Raw genomic sequence first — 24,113 nt, 5'->3', positions numbered from 1 at the left:
GAACATGACATGCAAGTCAGCCATGAACAGTTGAATGACTAGGGCAACAGAAACCCTCAGTGACGGTATTAATCAATTCAATTCACCATTTCTTGAGCCACATCCTCTGAAACATCTTTGCTTAGGTCAAAAGAAAACTCAATAGCTTCGTTGTCTTTGTACTTTCCCTTCAGCTTTTTTATATCTTCAATTCGGAGCCACAGCTTAATAGTCTCCATCTCTCCATCATCTTCTTCTGCCAACTCCACACGAACACCTGTATCCTCCTGGAAGAAGGCGTGGTTCAGAAGGTCTTTGATTGAGTACCTAAACAGAATGAAAGATTATATTATCAAATGAAGATACATTTTCTTCAAGAAAATACTCCCCTCAATTTGTTAAATAGACTTTTTTTTTTCTTAAATGGACACCTTTCATTCTTGTTCTGACGAATACATCCCTCGATGATCTCCTTCACTTCAGGAATGGCAACTTTATCAAAGCTGCCAGGCTTCACCCCCTAAAAGGAAACACAGAACTTTAAATAAGGTGGACTCTGCAAAAATGGGTAATGGGTATTACCTTGTACCCTATGGTCTTTTTCTAGATGATTATAAAAACGTGTGTCTTATTGCATATCGTGATTTTATTCATTTTATCTGAAACAATAATGATGTAAAGTAAAAACTCACTGAAAAAATAGGGCTGTAAAGGATCATAACTGATCCGAGGTCGGCCCAGATCGCTCCCTGATCCGCAGCATGCCGTGTGAGCTCTTATTGTTATTTTGTCCAAGAAAAGGGGGAAATAATTTGATGCTGGGTGGATTGTGACACGAGTCCCACAGAGCACGTGACTACCATTGTCCGGTTTTGCAATGATTGTGCTCCGTCCGTACGGGTTTACCTGAAGACTACTGTAGTCTAGCCACAGCCACTGTAGTCTGCTCATTCAAAAGGTGTCAAATAAAATGAGCTTTTCAACTTCTAAACTGAGCCTCTCCTCAAACATGGTTCATATCACCTCTAGAACCATCTCTGTTGTTATCCACACCCTCCAAAGGTAATGTAATGTCAATGCATAAGTCGGCGTGCGCTTGAGATGTTTATTTTGAAAACTGGCCCACATTGGCTATGCCACCTGTGTCTGACTTCCTGCCAACTCAATCCGCTGTGTTAACAGACACTGCTTAGCTGCGAGCAAGCGCCAAAATCCACTCAATGTCTATTTTAAGCAGGAGTTTAGATGCTTTTAATTTGATTGATACTTTATACAAAAGTAGCGGACAAAATGGCTACAAAATGCTGCAATTGTCACACAAGCAAGCCCTAAGATCATGGGACTAAAGGATGACGTGCATGAAACATCCTCATTCCACTGTATCGCTGACAAAAAAAAAAAAAGTCTATAAACCAAGATTTATTGAAGAAAGGTTTAGGTTCACAGATCCAAAATCTGATCCCAGCCGTGGCTCAAAAACTGTGGTACAATCTGAACTTTTAGGTATGTGATCCTTTACAGTCCTATTGGAGAAAAAAAAAAAACAAGAAAAAAAAAGTGTCTGGCTGCCCGACTTAAGCCAAAGAACCAATCTCTAAAATCCTAAATTAATTTAAGTGAACTCAGAAAACTCAGTTTATGAGACAAAAGCCCCCATGTGTAAATACATACACCTCGTTTTATAATTTAGTGTAAATTACTTAATTTAGTAAATGGTCTTCTGGAAGCCGTAGCATAAGCCAAAATGCATATCTGATGAAGATTGTAGAGCTAGTGACAGCTGATTAGAAATGATGAATGGTGTTAATAGTAAAATGAAAGCACCTAGTGCTAAGCAAAAATTAAAAATGGCAGATAAGTAGAGTTTAACCACATGTTAAAAAAAGAAGAGACCAATTTCTTTAGGATTTCAATACCAAACTGACAATCAGCTGTGGAGAAAGCTGGTGGATGTCATCAGCGCTATTGGACTCCCTCGGCGTCTCTTTCCATGTGATTTAACAGGTTAAATGGGCTTTAGGCGCGTGAGGGAAAGATCCATCATCATTCAGCTTACTGATGTGCTCTGTATGTTAATGAAACCTCAACTAAACTATAATATATATAAATCAATATACAAAACTAATTGGAAATATGTTGGACCTTTAAAACTGAATTAATAATGACCTGATGTTTTGTAAACGTTAACAAAGTCGAGTCCTCATTCACAAAGACGGATTGTACACTGTATTTTCCAGCAGAACGTCATCTTTGTGGCGTTTCGTAAGTGCAGTCTTCTGCTCCACATCACTGACTCTTTTCATGATTGAAGAACCAGCTTGTAATTCTACTTTGATAGTGTTCAATGATGCGACAACCCTTACAGTTAACGTTGAACCTATGATGATAGATTCAAAAAGGATGTTTTGAAGAAACCAGTTCAACCTCTGAGTCATGTGCTTTCAAGACAATGAATCACTGATAAGTTTCAAGAGATTTTAAAAGTATGGCAACATAAACTGCATGAATAAGACTAAAACTATGTATTTCTCTTATTGAGTTACTTCTGTTGAGACTAAAGTAATTCATTCAGGATTAGATGATTCAACTCTGGCTGGAAAATTCAGGAACTAAAACAACATTACCGGTAACTCCATTATTAAATGTTATGGAATGTAAACTTTTATGTAAAACACAATGACATGCAATTCTGAAGTTGCTCAGAGTTGTCCATTATGTTTATGTCTTTGCACAATCAGCTCTACAGCGTTGAGAACAGTCTAGACCAGGGGTCTACAACCTGCGGCTCTTCATCCTCATTGTAGCAGCTCCCTTTGGCCTTGAAAAAAACATAGATAATTGATATTTCTGAGTTCATTTTTAGTCATATTATTCGTTTATTTTGTTGGGCACTGGGCAGTTATCTTGGAGTTTGAGTTGATGCCATCTAATTTTAAAATAACTATTTTTAATTTCTATATTTATTCTTAAAGCTGCAGCTAAATTTATTTATTTTAAAGTGGGGTAGTTTTTATTTTACTTTTACACAAATATAGATTGAAATAGGCCTACAGTTCACAGTTTAATTTATTTCAAAATACGCCTACTAAAGCAAACTGCACTTCTGTTATATTTAGGGTTTGTAACAGCTAAAATAAATAAAAGATGAAAACTTTGAAAATCTCTGTTATTTCTTGCGGCTCCTGACAATTTTTTTTTGTAGAAGTGGGGGAAAATGGCTCTTTTGATAATAAATGTTGCGGCCCCCTGGTCTAGACTGGAGAACAGAGCCTGGCTTCTTTATTAGTTTTTTTTTTTTTTTAACCAACAAGCTCTGATGCTGGTACTCTAACAGAGGATTGCAGATGAAACAACACTCTCCACAACAAATTTATAGAAGATATGACTTGCTGCATGCACTTGAGTAAGATTACTCAAGAAATACAGTCTGCTCTGCCCCTTCTGATAGTCTGTTGTCCAGGTAACCACTGAAGTATTTATACTCTATCACCACCTCTACTCCCATGATGGAAATAGTATTTGACTTATTGCTGGTCCTCCTAAAATCATTTCCTTTGTCTAGTTCACCTTCAAGTTAAGATGATTGTTTCCACACTATGTCACAAAGTGGTCCAGCAGTATTCTGCACATAGTCTCTTATCCACCGCTGATATACTCCACAGCGGCAGAGTCCTCTGATGTAATTGAAGTTTGAACTGTGCAAACAATCACAATAAAAATGACCTTGTCACTTATTCTATCTAGTGTTCTGAATGGCATACATGCTTCAGGCATGGACTTCATTGAGGAGAGTTGATTTCTTCCTTCTTTTTGTGTGCAACATAAAGTTATTTATTCAAGTACTACTGAAGGAAAGGCAGGTTTATTTATATAGCATGATTCAACAACAAGGTGATACTGAAGTGACACTGGTGTTTTTGACCAAAAGCATTCAAGGTATTTTTTTGAGCAGCTCTACCAGCATTTGTTTATTTCTGTATTTCCCTTTTTCTATTTTCTTATTTTGTAAACCAATACAAATTTAAATGACCTTGGTTTGTCTATCTCTACCTTGGTTTGTCTTTCACTTATGTATGATCATGTTTTTGAGTCTTGTTAGAAGATTTAAATAACTGTTTATGGCTAAGCAAATTGACCTTCAGGCTAACATTTATGGCTATTTTACCTGAAACTGATATTCCAGTCCTACTCAAAGGTGCTTTGATTCACGTCATTTCCACTTCTTACCAACTAATAATATTCCAAGAATTTTCCTTTGAGAAAATAGCAGGTTGGTGCTTACTGAGCATCTCATCATCCAAAACTTGTGTGTCAAAGGTTACAAACACGGACAATGACATGAAAGATGAGAGAAAGAATAACAGTATGGCATAAAGAGAAGGGGTACTAGTTTGAAATAGCATGTCAATTTGAAGATGTACTTTTCAGAAGAAATAAAAAATAATTTAAAGAAATGTGGCTCCAGCAACACTAGCCTTCTTGGGACATAGGAAGTGGAGGCATGGAAGAGTCGTGACATTAAAAGGTGGACAAGATGACTTACGCTGGTTACTCTGCGGTAGATCTGTGCAGCATTCTGGCACTCTGAGTAAGGGTACTCTGAGGTGGCCATCTCCAACATGCACATTCCAAAGGCATATACATCCACTGACTCGTCGTACTTCTCCTCATACATCTCAGGCGCCATGAACTCAGGGGTACCTTAAATCAAAACAACTATTCAGAACTCTCTCACTCCCTTACTGATTGAGTGGGCTCTCACAACCCATTGTCCTTCTGCTCCTCTAACCCATGGGGGGTTGAGGAAGAGTAGGATGAGAAGACTGACCAGGCTGATGACATCTCCTGGAGTAGAACCTGTGATGTGAAAGTTGGAAGAAGAAAAAAAGGGGAGGGAGGAAAGAAAAAAAAAGAGACAGAAAACAAAAAAAAAGGAGGGGGAAGCTGAGCTCAGTTAGTCTGTAAAGAGGAAGGCACCCGTTTATCTGTGCAAGACCTTGACATATTGGGTAAAAGAGTGTGACCATGTTCAACAATGTGCAGAACACACGTTTTGGGAGGAATTCAAACCCATTTGAATGTTTATCTTAAATATAAGGGGCACCTATAAGTAACCCCCAACTTTTAATGTGGTAAAATTTGGGTATAACGATACCAATTAGCTCCAGAGGGAAAATACAACTAGCTATGGAAGTAACTTTTGTCAAGACCTCACCTTATAACTGCAATCACATTGCCTTATAAAGTACACTCACCTTTCTGAGTCTGACTTACCATCTCCTCTTGACCTGCAGGACACGAATGTTATGGTCAAGTGTGAAAGAAGCAGATCCCATAGCTAGTTAGTGTTCAATAGTATGTTCCTGCACATTGTCCTTTTTCTGCTGATTATTTTAGATTCAACCTCAGGTCTTACACAGAAAAACCCATTTGGTCATTTGATTGTAATCATGTTTGATATTGATATGTATTACAGCACACTGTCAGACTTACCAGGCCCATAAAAGATACTTACTCAATGACCAGCATTACCCTATTCATTCCAAACAGCAGAATGGGGCACAGCTGTGGCTAGAGCCTACATTTTAAAAACATACCCATGATTGTGAAAAGGAGAGGGGAAAAAAAGAAAAACGCTGAGAGAGAGAAAGTGGAGAGAGCTCCCTGGACACAAATACGAAGGAAAAAGATTCTGAAGTCCTGTAATTTCTTAAAAGACAGCAAGAGACAACACTAGGAAAAAAAACCTGTTGAGGCAAACCCATAGAAAGAGATGTTAAACGTTTATGTAATTGGCAAACAGACCACATATTTTCAAACCACAGAACAAAGACCAATCTAACAGAGAAACTAAGGCCATACTTACAGCCAGCTCATTAGCCTGAAAGACGGCATGACAGCTAAAATAATAACCATATTAATGAAAATAAGAATAAAATTTATTATAAGTAGAAGAATTGTGTGCAACTTACAGCCAGTAGATGCCTAGAAAAAAATTCACTTTTTTGGACAAACATTTAACAAAAATTCTTGCAGCATGGACCAAAATTGATTAAAAAAAAAAAAGAAAAAAAAGTTAGTGTGCCTCTATTTGGCCTCTATTTGACCTGTGGTTTGAGAGACAGCTGAAACATGGTGGTCTGTTTTTGAATTGCATTGTTAGAAAATGAAACCACGAAAAAACATTTTTCTCTGTAAGACAAAATTACTCAAAACCTTAGAAACAGTACTGTTGCTGTCCCAAAGGGATCAGCAATCAGGAAACACTCTGGATTCATACCTATAACACTCTTGGCAAAAGATGCACGCTTGAGTGTGGCCAGTCCCAGGTCTCCGATCTTGACAGATCCTGTCGGGCCTGTGATGAAAATGTTGTCACATTTGAGGTCTCTATGGATGATCGGAGGAGCCCGAGTGTGAAGGAAGTGGAGTCCTTTTAGGATTTGTCTACACCAGCTACGCAGCACTTTGATCTTCATCACCTTGAACCGCTTCAGATAGCTACAAGAGAACAGATCACAATTTTCACGCACTTTTTCTGAATAACGGGGGGGAAAAAAGATAGTAAATTTACGGTAGTCTTTTCCTGTGTCTTTCATAAAATGCAGATGGAAAAAATAGCTTTTTCATACTATTTTGAATTGTGTGAGGCATTTTAGAAATGTGTGCAGTACATTAACAACTAAAACATAGTGGAAGAGATATTCAAAAAAAAAAAAAACATTACATACAGTGATCATAATAATACAAGATAATGATTCTTCACAAAAAGATGTTTGACTAATATTTGCTTTACTTGAAACTCACGTTTTCAGTGTACCAGAGGTCATGAGTTCTGTGACCAATACAATGCACTTCCTTCCTTTGGAAGGTCCCTCCCAGGAGTCATAAAAACGAACAATGTTGGGATGCTGTAGTCCCTTTAACATCCCCGCCTCTTCTTTAAAGCGTTGTCGCTCTGCCTTTGACAGCTTACGATCCTAGGGGACAAAATAATATATAACACACAGTATGTTATTTGTAATAAACAAAATTCAAAAGGCTAGCACAATTTATGACTGTATCGGTGTGAGAGGATTTATGATAATGTCAAGGCATGATAAAGATTATAAATATCAAAGAAAAAGTTTTTTCTACATTTTCAATAAAAAAATAAAAAAGAAGCAAGACCAACAAGGTGGATTTTATGATGCCAAAGAAATAAATGAGGCTTAAAAGGGTTAAAAGCTATTTTTACTTTATAACAGCAGCAGCGTATGTCACATATCACTGGGATTTATCAGTGGGAAAGAAAAAATGAATTCTAATCATTATAACGTGTAGAGCAATATAAATATGTTTGTTTTATATTAAGTCCATAGGTGTGGAAAAACAAAGTATTAGCTAGAAAGCTACACACAAAAGTGAAATCTAATTTGAGAATTACTTCAACTTAAAACAAACTTAAAACAACAATGTAAAACAAAGTTAAGACTAAACTTTGCTTAATTCTTAAGATTCTGTAGATGATAAGACTGAACATGCATATGAGACAACAAGGAATCAGAGACGAATATTTGGTCTAAGCATTAAGGAAATATGAACATGTGTGCCCAACCCATTTCAGTTTTACTGAACTATTCCTAGCATGACCAAAATGTGTTGCAAACTTATTTGGAAAGTACAATAAAACCATATAATTGCCCCTCAGGGACAAATAAAGTGAATAGAATTGAATAAAGGCGAATATTACTCAGACAACAATCTATGCTGGGGATATCGTTTAGTTAAAACAGCTAAAAAGGTTAACACTAAGCAGATTAACTTACAAATGTAAATACTATCAAGAGACACAAAATTATTAAAGTCACGAGAGTGAAAGACCACTGGACAAAATTATCATCCTAGTAGGGATGTGAGTTCCCTCTGTCTTTCTGCTCGGCATGTCAAAACAGGCATGCAAGACATCCACAGCAGACTCTTTGGCAAACATGATCCCTGCCTGAATAACTGAATGCAAATTAATAAAGCATTAATGTTACACCTCCCACGGGTACTGGGTTAGTTTGGCTCTTTCAGAAAAATGAAAAAAGGATCCTATAAAGACCAGATCTTTCATGAACAAACATGAGCAGGAATTATGTTTGCTTCAAGAAAACATGAATTAAAGGCTCTCAACCCCTACTCCTCACTTTTACCTGAAAATTCACACTGAAATTTCTATTCTAACATACATGAAATGCACTTCTCAACTCCTGTGAATGTGTGGAACACATGACAAGACAAGTCTTTGGTTGGTCTTATTTTTCAAACATTTTTCAATGAAAGTGGAAGGCAAATTGGAACCGTGGTTCTGAATTCTTTAGGGGAGTGAGTAGCACCACCCAGTCCTTTCTGATCCTATCACTCAGTGTTTCCTCTACATTCATTTAGGAGTGGCGGGCCACCATTCCTAAATCCTAGCTGCCGCTCCTTTTTTTTAATTGTTGCAAATACACCGCTGTTGCATGTCTCCACCTTCACAGCAGAATCCTGCACTAATACGATGTTAATTACTTGTGAGAAGGCGGCCTTGAAAGTGACATCACGTCAGGCATCAGGTGTTCTCTAGCAAAATGGGGCAACGACGTACCAGAGAAAAGGTAGACTTATTAGCTTAAGATAACTCGTAACCGATTTTACAATTTAAATAGACACTTCAAATATTGATGGCCAGCTAACCTTACGTAACAGTAGCTTAAGTCAATTGAGCCTGGTGCTGAGTCAGTGTCGCTAACTTGAGTAAACCAATTGATAGCATTAAGATGTCAACTTAGTGTGAACTGTGAGAGGGACTTTTCAACAATGAATAGGGTAAGACATTTAATAATATATCAGACACAAACTGGAAACAATTTAAAAATGAGTACCGGTAGGCTGTAGGACATTGAGAGAAAACACTCATTATTGTTTCTATTTGTAGGTGAAGACGGACTGGAGAAACAGGCTACAGGGGGATCACTTGCAGCTGTATGCTGCCGAGCATCAACCTATTGAAGAGTTTCTATGCAACAGAGCCTTAGAGCTGATTTACAAAAAAACTAGAATAATCCAATGATCTGAGTCTGGGTGCAAACTGTGCCTCTGATTCTCCATAAGAGGAATTATATGTATTGTTTTTATTTGTATGTAATTCTATTGTTTTATTTATCTAGTTTTTCCCCATTCAGACTTGAAAATGCCGTTTTCAATTGGCCAATCAATGTAATTTCTTTACGCTGCAACGACTTCCCAGAGTCTGCCCCCCGCTGCTGAACACACACACACACACACACACACACACACACACACACACACACACACACACACACACACACACACACACACACACACACACACACACACACACACACACACACACACACACACACACACACACACACACACACACACACACACACACACACACATTTATTCAATGCCATAAATGTATCCAATTCATCTGAATCTATTAAAAACAACTACTAAAAATAACTAAATTTGACACCACAGATATGCAACCCAGTCGTTTTCTTCACAGTCACATTTCCCTGACAACTGGTTCTCTGGAAATTCCAGACCACATAGATACTTTCACTGTATGACTCAATTTTTTTACTTATATTTCTCATCTAGTCACAAGTTGTATTCTAAATGGTCAACAGAAAAAGCCCTTTCCACCATCAGAAAAGTGTTTCATCAAACACCAATCCATAATAAATTATTCTAAACAGTCATAGTGGCATCATATGAAAAGTTAGGGGATTTTTGCTTGATGTATAAGGCTAAGATTAAAAAAAAAAATCTGAAAAAATAAAAGAAATGAGAGAAACTCAAAGGGTGGGGGTGGACTGAGATTAAAAGTAGGCCTTGGCAGGTCAGCCTGCTGTGCTTCACACGGGAGATTCCTCTGTGAGGAATGTGACCCATTTCACATTCACACAAGCATTCACAGCAGGGGCACACTGAGCATGCGTGTAATTCGGTGCGTGGGGAGGAGGAGCATATGACTAATCTTCACATTGCTCTGAAACCAGTTTGCATGTGTGGCTGTGGTTCCATTTATTTCAGGGAGACCAGTTGCTCTCATGACAAGTCGAAATTGTGACAATGATAGCAAACATTAATTAAGTGAATGAGGTCAAAGTTTGAGCTCTGTAGCGACTGCTACTGAACACATAGCAAATACAAATTATTAATTTATGTTAAGAAATATTAATCCTAAAAGACAATTAATCTAGGTCCAAGTTCTGATTCATGAATAAGATTCTTTCTTTTTTGTTAAGACCTAAAATTATTTATGTAGTTAGTTCTGAAGTACCACATTAAGATGTGGGAAATCTAGTCTTCAGTCTTGTTCATATACGCAGCACTTGAACATACAAACTTATCCGAACACGTCAGTGTAATGTCTGAATTACGTGCTTTCAGGCACAAAAGCCTTTTTTTTTTAACAAACTGCACATGGGAAAGAAATAATCTGACCATTTATTTAGACAGATCTTTAAATACCATTTAAATGAGGCTAGTCAACATTCACACTGATTTGCACCAAACGTGATACTTCAGAACCTCCATCTACTTGTTCATTCTCAGCCAGCTGGTTGCTCCTATCACCTGTCTCTTCATTCTCACAAAAGCTGCATGGCATTCCCACCATCTGTTCACCCCATATGGAACGGTAAAAAGCAAAATATGGCCAGCTCTGTGATTGACTCAAGATAGGCTGAGACAGGATTCACCCAGTCATTTCTTCAGATAACTAGTGGAATCGCCTGAAAGAGTCAGCAGCATTGTCTTACTGACCCACTCCTGCAGTATCTGTCCCACGAGCCGGACTAGTTTTTTCCACTGCAGGTCACAGGAGTTGTGATCCTTTCAAATTGCTGTCCCATAAGGAACTCTGTTGCTCACTGCTACTTTCACAATGATGACCACTGATTTTATCAATTTATTTCAAAGTTGTTTTAAAAAAATGAATCACATGGTATTTGGTAATGTTGAAAACCTCTTTCACAGTGTTTCAATTTTATCGTAGATTACAACATCCTGTACAGCATAACTAATCTGCTAAAACATTTCTTCCTTGTCACACGCAACCGATAGTTCCTTTAAGTTGTTATTTCAGTCTCCTCCCATCTCGCTCTGTCTCGCTCTCTTTTTTTTTTTTTTTTTTTTTTTTTTTAAATCAGCCACTTTCTAGAATGAGTGGTCTGATGTACTGCGGTGCTTTCTCATGTCCCTGATATGTCATACAATTACTTTATCGCCTTTTACATTACAGCCTCACCTGGTCAACACAATGAGCAGTCTCAAAAATGTTTTAAAAGTGCAAAATTAGTGGCTTGTTTTTGTCCATCCGTCTGTCTGTCTTGTTTCTGTCTGAATGGGGTTAAAGTAATATCCTATATATCTCTCAACACAGCCCGAAATTGAACTGCTTAGGTCACATTACACATTACAGAAGGCAGCAGTGAATTAACTTATTACGTATTATGATCTGCTGTCCAAAGAACACTGCGAAAAGGTCAGCTACAAATAACTATGATTTTATTGCTGCATTGTTATAAGCTTATCCTTCTTCATAAAGCTTATATTTAGGTATGGCTCGGGTAACCCTGAAACAACCTTTAGTTATGCTGTTGTAGGCCTAGACTGCTGGCCTAGACTCCGATGACACACCCGTCCTCATTCTGTTCTCTAACTTTATCTTTATGATATTATTCTAGTCATTAACACGTGTTCCCAGCAGGTACTTCCGTTGTTGTTGTTCTATTCTCTTTCCTGTCCTCTCAACCCTCAACTGGTCAAGGTGGATGGCCACCATTACTGAGCCTTGGTCTACCTGAGGTTTCTTGCCGTTAACGCAGTTTTTTTTTTCCTTTCCACAGTTTCCTGGTGCTTGCTCACGATGGGGGATTGTGTGTAAGAAATGTTTTTGCTGCAATCTACTGGTTTCCTTAACCAGGTAGTTGTTATTAGTGTATTTTAATTAGATTTGTATTAACTGGACTGGACTAAAGTTTTATTTGACACTTATTAATGTGTACGATTAAAAAAACAACCCAGAAGTAATTCCATTGGACTAGTTTGGAATGACTTGAATGGTATTCTTGAAGTACTTTGGGGTGACATTTGATTCTATAAAAATATAGCTGAATAGAAATTGTTGCGTGTCAAAACAAAATGTCTCATCTTACATCAAATGTCTCATTAATAATATTTACAAGGGAATTGACAGAAGTGTATGGTTCTGATTAGTCATGAAATTCTGAACCAGTTCAAATTCAAAATCAAAAATAGTTTATGAATCCTCGAAGATGTTCGTAAATAAAAGGGTTCTTGGATCTTGGAACACTCTTGGTGAAACCATCATTCAAAATCGTTCAAATTCAAATGTTTTAATGGCATAACAACTAATGAGAAAACCTGCTCTAAATGGACTTACAGAATTTGGTATGGTGATGTGGCTTCTCATTTACACAAAAAAGCACACTTGGAACACCATTCATTATATTAATACTGCGGCCCTCTCAGCACTATTTTTTTTTTTTCCATCGCCCCTTTTTAATCTGCTATTGTCACACTAATAGCAAAGATTGGGTAAACACCATCACTCCCTATTCATGGGTATCAGTCACATGAATTTGTTGTTGTGGGGACCATCTTTAGGACAGTCGTGTAGCCTGTCCTTGGTCAGAGTGCATGACGTTACACCCTGAAATAGCACACCTTTAATGCTGACGGAAAGCACTTCTATTCCAAGAAAATTGATACATTAGGATTTGATCCATATTATAGATAGATAGAATGATAGATAGATGATACAATGATGGTAGCAGCGGATCTAAACACCATGAATCATTAAAGTCAAACATCAGTCGTCAGGACAATGCTAATGTCCTCTGTGCAAAAGTAAAACCTTCTTTTAAAACAAGTCTGTATAGTTTTTCAAAATGAAACAATATTTTTTTGTCCCAAAATGAAATAATATTTTTTTTGTCCTTTAAATTTTTCTTAAATATATTTACCCAATTACGAGAGTGACGGTGACGAGGGGAAAAATAAATAAATAAATCACTTGAGGAAATGGGAAGGTTTTTTTTTGCTATTATGACCAACGCATGCACTGTAAAACAATCAAAAGAGAAATGATGAGGGAATGTTTGAGAGGGGAAATGACAGAGGCTGTGGCTCAGCTAAAAGTATGCAGTGTGGAAGGAAGTTGTTTTGGCTCTCATCAACCCAAAGGAGATGACACTTCCAAATAGTATGCAATACTAATGGTGAATCATTTGAAGAACTTTAAAATGTGATGTGCAGCAAATGGCTGAGTCAATATTATATAGAGCAAAGTCATAAAAAAAAACACCCTTTAAGCAAACATTTGATGAAAAACAGATACGGAAATTAAAAATGACATCGACAGCAAAGACAGGTAGTAAGAATGTTCAAAAAATGTCATACCTGCAGCTCACACCACGCCACCTCCACTGTGGTCTCAGTGTCCAAGCCTTTGTAGACAGTCTTGAAGGAGCCACGTCCAATTTCGATATCGAACTTTAGGAATCGTCCATCAGGTGATGTTCCAACTGCTTTGGTTTCTGCCTCTTCAATGTCATCTTGCACTTTTTTCTCAGCTTCTCTTTGCTCTGCCTCTGCTCGTGCCCTGGCAAAGTCCTCTCCCCCCTCATCCTCTTGAGGCACCTTCTCCTCAGTGGTGCTTTTAGATTCTGTTTGACTTTGCAATTCTGTTCCTAGGCATGGTAGCGAGTGGGCTGCTACCATCACCCCTGCATCACAGGTATCTTGTACAATGGTAGGTTCTTGCGATAAAGGCACAACATCTACCCTGGCTATTGCGATATCTTTTCCCGGCTCTCCTCCACTATCAACAGATTCCTCATTTTGAGCTACCCTCGTTTCAGCCTTTGGTAAATGAGTGGCAACAGGCTTTTGCAGCTGATGGATATTTTCATGTATCTGACCCCGCTGAGGTGCAGGGATGGGGATCTTGCTGGGCAAAGGAAGTGCTAACGCTGTAGCGTTAGAATCGCTGATGACACTCCGACGCAGAAAACGGTGTTCAGGGTTACATCGGTCACGCTCCATAGTGTGATGCCGCCGTCTCACTTCTGCTGGCCGGCACTCACTCACCATCGAATCTGAACCAGAACAGGAGCCATTTCCACTTTTCGGAGGGGGAGCCAGGAACTTCACCATCTTGTCGTCTAGCTTTTCCGACATTCCACCACCCACACTATGAGTAAGGGGGTACTATAGCTGAAATATTAAAATAAAAATACTTCCATGTCTGCCAAAAAGGCTTGTATTAGCAGTACTTCAAAATGAAAATACTCAGAACCTCTATCCCCGGCAGTCCTCACTGCTTAAAGTCTATTTTCACATATGCAGTGCAGAGACTTGGAATATAAGATAGGAGGTATCCTCTTGTAAATGGAAAAAGACTGAACACCGCAAATGAACACGAAATGCTGATGGTGACACTCAAGTCTCTCTAAGTCTCCACCATCCATCCTGTAAGACACAGTGTGGAGCTTTTTTCAACCATAGGGAATCAATGGTGAGGAACAAATATGCACAACCTATAACAGGCAGAGGCACCAATCAGGTCACGGTGGAAAAAACTGTATATGCAGACAGCTTGTACTGCAGCCCTCTCCTCTTTGATCTGAAAAAAAAAAGAAAAAACAACAAATAAAAATTAGATATACACACACACACACACGCGCGCATATATATATATATATATATATATATTAAAAAGCTACCAGACATACAACGAAAGTAACCCAACCACACGCTAGTGACATTTTATGTCACTAGCTGACATAAAATGTCAGCTAGTCTTATAACCCGCTTTAGTTGTCACAAAGAGAATCTACAGTATCTGAAAGTTTGGATAACACTGTCTCAGACAGAAGCACATACCTGAAAGGAAAAAAAAAAAAAAAAAAAGGAAGAAATTCAGAAATTGTGGCACAAATCAACTGCCCCTTTCCAGAAAATGGTCTAAATTACTACAGTTTTTTTAGATTACGGACTTGATTGTGTCTATGTTTATGCTCACTTTCAATAAAAAGTTTTTTATTTCAACTGAACACATTATGCATTTAGATTTAACATTGTATTTCCACTTACATCCAATAACATACTAACTCCTTAAATATACAGTTATAGGGTTCTCGGATTGTCACAAAACATCTCACATCCTTCAAGATTTACACATCAACGATTCAGTGGGTCAGTTTTGATGGACAGAAATGACTGAACAAAAGTGACAGCTGATTATTACTGTTATCAACAAAACTCAGAAAACAAGGTAAATAGATTTATATTAAGACAATTGCTTAAATCGTTTTGTATGCAATAACGCCAGGCGTGCCTGTGAATCATCTGTTTTATTCAGTGATTCCGTAGTAATAGAAAAAATAAGAGGCAAACAAAAAGGATATTGTTAATTAGAATTAGGGTTGCCAACCATCCCTTGACAAACGGAATTGTCCCATATTTATAAACTAAAGTACACGTCCCGTATTGAGCTGAAAAGGGACGCACTTTGTCCCGTATTACTGAGAGTCAAAAAATAGTAATAAAATGCCAATGGAAAATGGTATTGAGCTGTTGAGTTCACAAGTTATTTTTTTCTGTTTTACTACAACTGTAGCTACAGTCATGGCCTTTGAGGCACAAATATGTTTACAAGTTTTCTACAGACTTTCTGTTTGTACTTTTATTTCACTAAAAATGTGCACTATTACAGAATGGATGTTCTGCTTGCTTTCTATTGTTTTTATATTAATTTATACAATTTTAAGTTAAGCAGGACAGGTTTCTGTTTAAGAAAGATACTTATTTTATTAAGTTCATTTTGTATTAAAGCGAATTGCTGGATATTAATTTGTTTTCCATGTGTTCATGGCATTCACACGGTTCCTACACATTTTTCAAGGTCAAATTCAAGCACTTTTCAAGCACTTTCAAGGGTCATTTTCAAAATCTTCAAGCACCTTATCGCTGGGGTAAAATATCTACAGGAATATATATACTCATAATTATTTTTTCCGCTTTTTATCACAAGTATGTACATTGTATCGTGCTGTAAACATCTAGTTATGTTTCATCTTACTGATTTTATTTCTCCTTGTAATAACTAAACTATACAGTCTGATCCCAATTTTGTGAAAGACGCAGGGTTATAATTTTTCAAGCACTTAAACTAAAATTCAAGCACTTTCAAGGATTTCAAGCACCTGTAGGAACCCTTCATTCAAAAATATGCATCTAATTCAATTCAGGTTTGAGTCAAATAGTTAAAAAAAATCGTTTCACTCACAACAAAAAGGGGCTAAAAAAATTCACCACGCCAGGAAGGGTGAAGGCAATCGGGTTGGCCGGTGTTCTGCCAATTTCTGCTGCTTTGCCAAAAAAATGCTACCTAATGGTTTTCTACCTTTGTAGAGCTACAATTTTACTGTGTTTTACTCCCTAAGCCACTTCCTTTCCCCCCCCAAGTGGTCCTTGTCTCTTGCCAGGCCGTCATTGTAAATGAGAATGTGTTATTAATGACCTGCCTGGTTAAATAAAGGAGAATGACTGAATGAATATCAAATAAAGCGATAGAATTGGTTTTTGTTTTCTCTTTATCGTATAATGTTCACAAAGTGTCATGGCGTAGTGTGTTTTGAAGGATCAAATACTCAACAATCCCATATTATCAATGTTACACACCCTGCCGATGAGGTTGTCCTTTATTTATTTTCCAGGGGAGTTGGCACCCCTAAAGTATAATGGATGTTGTGTTTCTGACAGGGTCGCACAGCCAAACACGCATGTCTGCTACAACACACTCAAATAAAACCATAAATAACACAACGTAGTCAACTAGTATGACAATTATTGAACATTTCTAAAAAATAAACACCCCCGTTTAACGTGGTATAATACATAAATGACTAATAGCTGTTTAAAATGGCCTGGTCGAGCTGGATGTGAGAGAGCGAGGCGGCTCTTTGTTAGCCGCGCTAGCCGAGCAGCTAATCCCCGACGAGGAAACGACTCCCCGCGGGCTGGGACTGGGCTGGTACCCGGCCAGGGGGCTCTGGCCCCGGCCTCCCGGCCTGGAGACCGGCCCGGTCCCCAGGCCGGGAGGCCGGGGCCCAGAGCCCCCTGGCCGGCTCCATCACAGCCAGCCCTGACCCAGCCGAGGGTCGGGCAGCCGGCTTCACATTCAACCTTACCTCGTACTCAATCAGGAGCGAGCGTCCTTCAAATCGGTTTCCACAGCATATATAAATACATCCTCGTGTTTTTTCCTTCACGTGAAACGTATATGTGTGAAGGTGAGATTTATATTCGAATTACTAGAACAACCAAAACCGCCGTTAAGGCCCTGTTGTCATTACAAGCCGCGCAGTTGCTAAAGATTGAGACTGAGGAAGAACGACTGTACTGAAATGCGCATGCGCCGAGAACGGTACCACGTAAATAATGAATACACGCCGCAGACTGACACACACAGTTCCATACGTGATCCATTATTGGAATAAATATGTAGAAAATATTAACTGGAAGAAGGTCTGGCTCTCACCCAACCAATACCTGTTGACAAACAAAGTTAAAAAAAATTCATTTAAATTCATTCATAAATTCTATCCTACAAATGATCACATTGCAAAAGAAATATCGATTCAAAATGTACTTTTTGTTCTGCAAATTCGGAAACAATGACTCACTTATTCTGGCTGTGCCCCATTGTTCAAACTTTTTGGAGTGATATGTGTAATTTTGTGTCTGAAAGCATTGAAACTGATTTCAAATTATTTGGAAGGATGTGTTGTTTGGTGTTTTTGACCATGTAACGATTAGAACAAAGCCAAAAGAAACATTTATTATTAATTTGTTGATTATCCTTGCAAAATTCCACATCCACAAATCCAAATTCTTACACAAAAAACCCTCTTTTTTTACTTTTCATTGTGAATTCAATCAGTATCTGGACTCAGTTTTCTACTAAGCAATCAAAACCCTAAATGTATGTAAATGTTTTGGCTTTCTGTTATAATTTCATCCCCCCTGGCTGGTTATAATGTGTTGTACTTTTTTTTTATTTTTTATTTGAGTTATACTCTTTATATGTTATAATTCAACTTGAAATTGCATAATGTGAAGATTTGTAATCATTGAACTTTTTGCAAATGTAAAAAAAAAAGACACACATACACTTTATTATGATTCAAATCTAATTCCTTAAACATGTGCATCTTGTTGCTTGAGTTGAGTTGAGTTATACTTTAATGTCCACTAGGGAAATTTGTTTTAGGCATCAAATATTCAATTCAATTCAATTCAATTCAATTCAATTCAATTCAATTCAATTCAATTCAATTCAATTCAATTCAATTCACACTTTATTAGAGACACATCTCGAGAAGAGGTCCATAGTACCATAAAAAATTATACATATAACATACACGATATAAAGAACAACAACTTACGATATAAAAGATAACAAAAAACAACAATACAGAAGACTTAAAAACAACAGTGACACAAAAAGAAAACAGTGTCAGGCGCAAGTGTAGAGACATGAACGCCAGTGGTTCCACAACATAGATGTGAACCTGACTGAGCTAAGTGCAGGATTCATTAAGCAGGTAATAATGCTATTTAAAGAGTTAGATACTCTACATATAAATTTATACATCAAATTCCGTAGCACAGCAGCACAGGTTGGTACTCCAACACTAACAAACAGATGACTGGCACTACAGCTCCTTGGGACTCTAATTGAAGCAGCCTCATGCAGTCATTATAAGCCACAGTGAGCCTCTGCATGCTGCTTTTCTTGTACCTACACCACAAGTGGCCAGTGTATAGGGATGTACAATATGTTTTAAACAAAGACATTTTAACATCCACCAAGCACATGCTGAATTTGCGCAGCAGCATATTAGCTTGGGCATACCTGCAAATACATGCATAGCGTATAAAAACACATACAATCAACACATACAGACAGCAACAGATATCAGACTCAATACCACAATAAAATTAGTGAGAAACCAAGCAGCAGTGAACGACATTGCACATACCCCTAGGCAAAAATTGCATCTATCCCGGAACCTCATTTCATTATTGGTACAGTATGAAAAAAAGCAAGAACAAAGAATAAAAACAAGCTATTTCCTCATTAGCAGCATGGTAGTAAAGATATAAAAACAAGAACTGACTACTACTGGATCAGTCAGCAGCTAAGTTACAACAGATACAACAGATCAAATCTGCTCCTGTCCCCTACTTGTCCCAGTAGGGACACTGCCCTCTAAAGGGAGGACGGATAGTTTTTTTTAATAAGGACAGGGTTGCATTAAGAAATTATATTTTTGAGGATAAGTAGAAAACCACAAGATATATATTAAGTGTCATATATTATAGGCAAGGCAAGGCAAGGCAAGTTTATTTGTAGAGCACAATTCAACACAAGGTAATTCAAAGTGCTTTACATCAACATTAAAAGCGGCAAGACACAATTAAAAAATAAATAACAAATAAAATGAAATAAAATGATAAGAAAAGAGGTAAAATAATAGAAAGCACAAGTTGCTAAAAAGTAAGGGCAGTAGAGTACAGCAGGTACACATCACATTCTTAAAATGCCAAGAATTACGTTTCTATATGGTCAAAACGTACAAAGACCGGGTCAAATACTTTATTACAAAAGTAATCTGTAACAATTCGTACGGTGAATTAAACCAATTTGACATTATAATATATCTATATTATGTATCTCATTACTCCGGCACCTTAAAACCAACATGTTGTACATTTTTGCTTTTAATATTATTTGTTCTTTTGTATTGCACCATTCACCACAATAAATTCGTTGTGTGTACTACTTGGCAATAAACTTCTTTCTGATTCTGATTCTGATCTATGGATTAATACATTTATTCTAAATTTAAAGAAAGATCATTTATATCTTTTGAAATGTATTCAATGACAGTTCTTTTTTTTAAGGCTTTAGGCAAAGTGGGTTACTGATCAACTGCCTAAGAGGATTCTTAAAGCTTCAGATTTAAAAGAAAGACAATTTTTCATGTTTAATCTCCTACTGTTGATATCTTGGAGCCTTGCATTGACTGATGCAATAGAAAAGATTTAAATCTAGATTTTAATCTAGATTCTAGATTTAAATTTAAATCTAGAAATGTCTTTTCTTTTAATATGAATACATTTTGTAGCATTTGCTTGAACATTTTCTGAAAGGATTATTATTGAAAGTTTTGGAACTGTTGTACATGTCCATGGTTAAATCAGATACAATTGTTGCATACTGGTCTTTTTTAATCTCATATTCTACGCACGTAAATACTTAACTAATATCGAAGGTAAACAAATTATGGCAAATAAAGACTTAAAAAGTATTGCTCAAGCTTAGGTAGTCTTGTCTCTGATGGCATAATGATACTTCACAGAATATGGAGTCTGCAGTGTGTGTTAGGGCTGAAAATATAGTAAACTTTTGTACAAGGTCCTGATAAAAGTTTAATATGGCCTTAATTAACTGCGGTCTTAGTATTGGCAAAAAAACACATTGGCAACACAATAACAATTGATACAGAAGTTTCTTTATTGAAAATATTTAATGTAGAAAACAATCTCATTGTTTTGGAGTGTGGGAGGAAGCTGGAGCACCCCTAGAAACCTCACACAAGGATGCAAATTCCACATAGAAACCGAAAGACCCCTGCTAGGATTTGAACCAGGAACCTTCTTGTTATGGGGTAACAGTGCTAACCACCAAGACACTGTGCTGTGCCAGTTAAGTACCCACATGCTCTTATTTCTTATTAAATTGTCTTGTTGAAAAATGCATGGGCATCATTAAAAAGTTTACAGTCTTGAAGGTAGATTATGTTGCTGCAAAATCTCAGTAAGAGTTGCTGTATTACTGCTGCGATTACAGAAGTGTATGTAACCTTTAATATGGGCATGACACAACATTTTACCATCGAAACCCTGGCATTTGGACTTGTCTGGATGGTCCTTTTTTTCTTTGGCATTGAGCACGAGGCATCCATATCTTCCAAAAAATATCGTGAATAATGCTTCAGCTAACTAGAAGAAATATTTCCACTGTGTGATGGTCTGTCTAGAGATATTGATACTGCCCCTGGACGATGTTAACGTCTGTACCAACAATATTGAAAATAGAATTTTCACTTTGGGTAAGCACTGCCCCCTGGTGGTATGGGCTAGCTAAACATGCCAAATGTATCTGCCTTGAAAAAAAAAGTTACACTGTCATTCTAAATATGAAAATAGTTTATAACTATATAACAACTTCAAATGTATATTTAAATAGTAAAATGAAAGAGGGATTCTAAATCAATGTGCAATTTTTAATTCAATGGGCAATGTTACAACTGTGCAATATCACCACGTAAGTTCCCCCCTCCCAAAAAGTGCAATACAGCTCTACCTTTATTTTTACAATACAGGAACAGAACTCAGGATTAACCTGTTTTTGTACATGTTATTTAATATTTGCCCTCAACTTTTGTTAGTACTTGTATTTAATTTCTGTGTACGTACTGCCACCTTTTTATAGTGTTTTAAAAAATATATATTTTTGTATTTCTTATATAGTGTATATGTATCTTCTAAAATGTTTGCTATGAGAGAGCTCAGCACAAGAATTCCAATGTGTTTGGACTGTTGGTTTATAAATGGCAAATAAAAAAAACCTTGAACCTTGAACCTTGAAACCAAATGACAGTAAACCACTCATTGGCGCATGCTTATTGTATCAAACATTGACATACTATATATCTAACACTGCCTCAGACAGACGCACCAATATATATATATATATATATATATATATATATATATATATATATATATATATATATATATATATATATATATATATATATATATATATATATATATATAGGTGTGACAATAATAATATCATCTTGAACGTGAATAAGTGAAAAGGAGATGATCATCAATTTTAGGAGGAGGTAATGGAGGAGTATAAATACCTCAGGGTTCACCAGCATACAAAGAGATGCAACAGTGATGATTCAACCAGACAGGACAGAGCAGAATGTATTTCCTGAAGAGGCTTAGGTCTTTCAGTTTGTGCAGCAAAATGTTGTGTATCTTTCATAAGTCTGTTATGGAGAGTGCAATCTCATCTGTAGTCATCTGTTGGGATAGCGGCATCAGCGCCAGTGACTTATTAAAAACCAAGTCAAAACCTAAAATAAATGATAAAGAAGGCTGACTGTGCTCTGGGTACTGCTCTGGAGCCTCTACAGCTGGTTGTGCAAAGATGGATGCTTCATAAAATGAAAAACATAATGGATAAACCTGACTCTCCTGTGTCTTCAGTCGGAGGCTTCTTAAGACACAAGTCACTTTAAACACAAATCACTGCAGCAGGCCGCAGGTGCCTCCCAGCTATTCTGCCCCTTGTGATGGCATGCGTGTCCAAAGCACCTCGAGATGATGGAGTTGGGTGCGGTGGTAGTGGTCATAATGTCTACCATTCTTATTGTTAACATCTTTATTATTGGTGTTATTATTACAAATATTATTATTAATTTTATTGTTGTTATTATTATTGTCACTATTATTCTTGCTTTAAATGGGTACATTAGGTATGCACATATGTGCTTATATATACAAATATACATGTATACATTTGTATGTATTTCTATATGCATGTGTGTGCATACATGTGCAGGAAGGTATGTAGTTGTATGTAATTATATTTACATGTATGCACTTATACTGATGTTTCTACTAAACAATAATACATAACTGTTTGAATGTCATATTAGTGGCACTTAGCAGCACTAATTTAAATACTTTTTTACCTACACCTTCTTTGTGATCTACTATATATCATTGTAGCTTGATTGTATTGTTCTCTTGTAAGTCGCTTTTGTTAAAAGCGTCTCCTAATTGTAATGTAAGGACATTTGGAAAAAAAAATAAAAAATCACTGGAGCAGATCCTTCCTGCACACAGCCATAACTATTTATAATAACTCTTTGAAGAAACTTGAATAAAAGCAGTTGCTCCAACATTTCCCTTTGGGGATTAATGAAGTATTGTTGAACTGAACTGAAATCCCCCATAGTTTTACTAGACATTTTACCTTTCATTTTGGCAAATAACAATAACTCAATGAGCCTTCTAATGGAGTCTGGAGGCCCTTCATTCATAGCCTTGTTTCATACTGACTAAAAAGAAGCACAAAACAATGGCAGAACTTCAAAACGATTCAACCATGAAAGTGTTACAAAGGGATTAAAAGTGGTATCATGACAAAATGGAACCAGAAATCAGAATGACAACAAGCAGCTAGACAAATACATTGAAAATGAGCAGAAAATGAAGTAAAACAAAATAAATATATGCTGATTGAACAAAAAGCAAACAGAAAAAGATTACAAGGAAATACATGCAAACAGATGGTAGGTCACTGTAATGAGTCACAAAATGAACAGAATATTTGCATAAACACAGGATACATATGTCACTGATGGCTTTTTATTTTTCTCAGCTCAAGTGCCGTACTTCTAGGTAGGGTGCCGCCTGTCTTTTATTTATCTAATTATACAAAAAAGTCTAAATCTAAGTTCGTATTAGTTAGTTAGTTAGTTAGTTAATATTTATTTCGGTCAATCACAAGCAAAAGCAAAAAAAAAATAAATCAACAAACAACATAACATCCACAGGTTTTTCCCTGGTCAACATTGTGATTATTTTGACCGAAAAGTTATGGGCTTGAAGCATGAAGCTTATCTTGCCCACCTTTTAACATAATAGAATATACAAAAAGAACAAATGAAGTATCCTGAGGTTATACAAAATAATAATAATAGTAATAATAACAATAATAATAATAACAATGACAACAATAGCTGTGATAACTGTAATAATAGTAATAGTAATAATAATGACAATAACAACAATGATAGCTCTGAAAACAGAAAGTGAAAATATGCTAAAGAAACCGACAAAACCAATTTAGGTTGTCATTTTATCTCATGCATGTGTACATTCTTCTTTGTTTGCTTATTGTGCTTCTATAT

The 24,113-nt window shown here is 36.8% G+C and overlaps 1 protein-coding gene across 3 annotated transcripts in view; it reads right to left on the bottom strand.

Moving 5' to 3' along the window:
• The window catches only part of LOC133444345 (serine/threonine-protein kinase WNK1-like), a 32,283-nt gene extending 14,846 nt beyond the window's left edge, over positions 1-17,437 (bottom strand). For 2 of the 3 annotated variants that reach the window (XM_061722061.1, XM_061722062.1), the window contains exons 1-7: positions 17,238-17,437; positions 13,444-14,668; positions 6,787-6,959; positions 6,260-6,480; positions 4,523-4,680; positions 411-499; positions 87-306 (exon numbers count right to left, since the gene is read on the bottom strand). In XM_061722061.1, the coding sequence (XP_061578045.1) occupies positions 87-306; positions 411-499; positions 4,523-4,680; positions 6,260-6,480; positions 6,787-6,959; positions 13,444-14,223 (1,641 nt within the window). In that variant the 5' untranslated portion in view covers positions 14,224-14,668; positions 17,238-17,437. The other variant, XM_061722063.1, reaches the window with a different exon arrangement.
• Positions 17,438-24,113: the final 6,676 nt, after the last annotated feature.

The sequence above is a fragment of the Cololabis saira genome, chromosome 5, assembly GCF_033807715.1.
Source record: "Cololabis saira isolate AMF1-May2022 chromosome 5, fColSai1.1, whole genome shotgun sequence".
NCBI classification, from domain to species: domain Eukaryota; kingdom Metazoa; phylum Chordata; class Actinopteri; order Beloniformes; family Belonidae; genus Cololabis; species Cololabis saira.
Note: the sequence above shows the minus strand (reverse complement) of the source record. Positions and strands in the feature narration are given on the sequence as shown.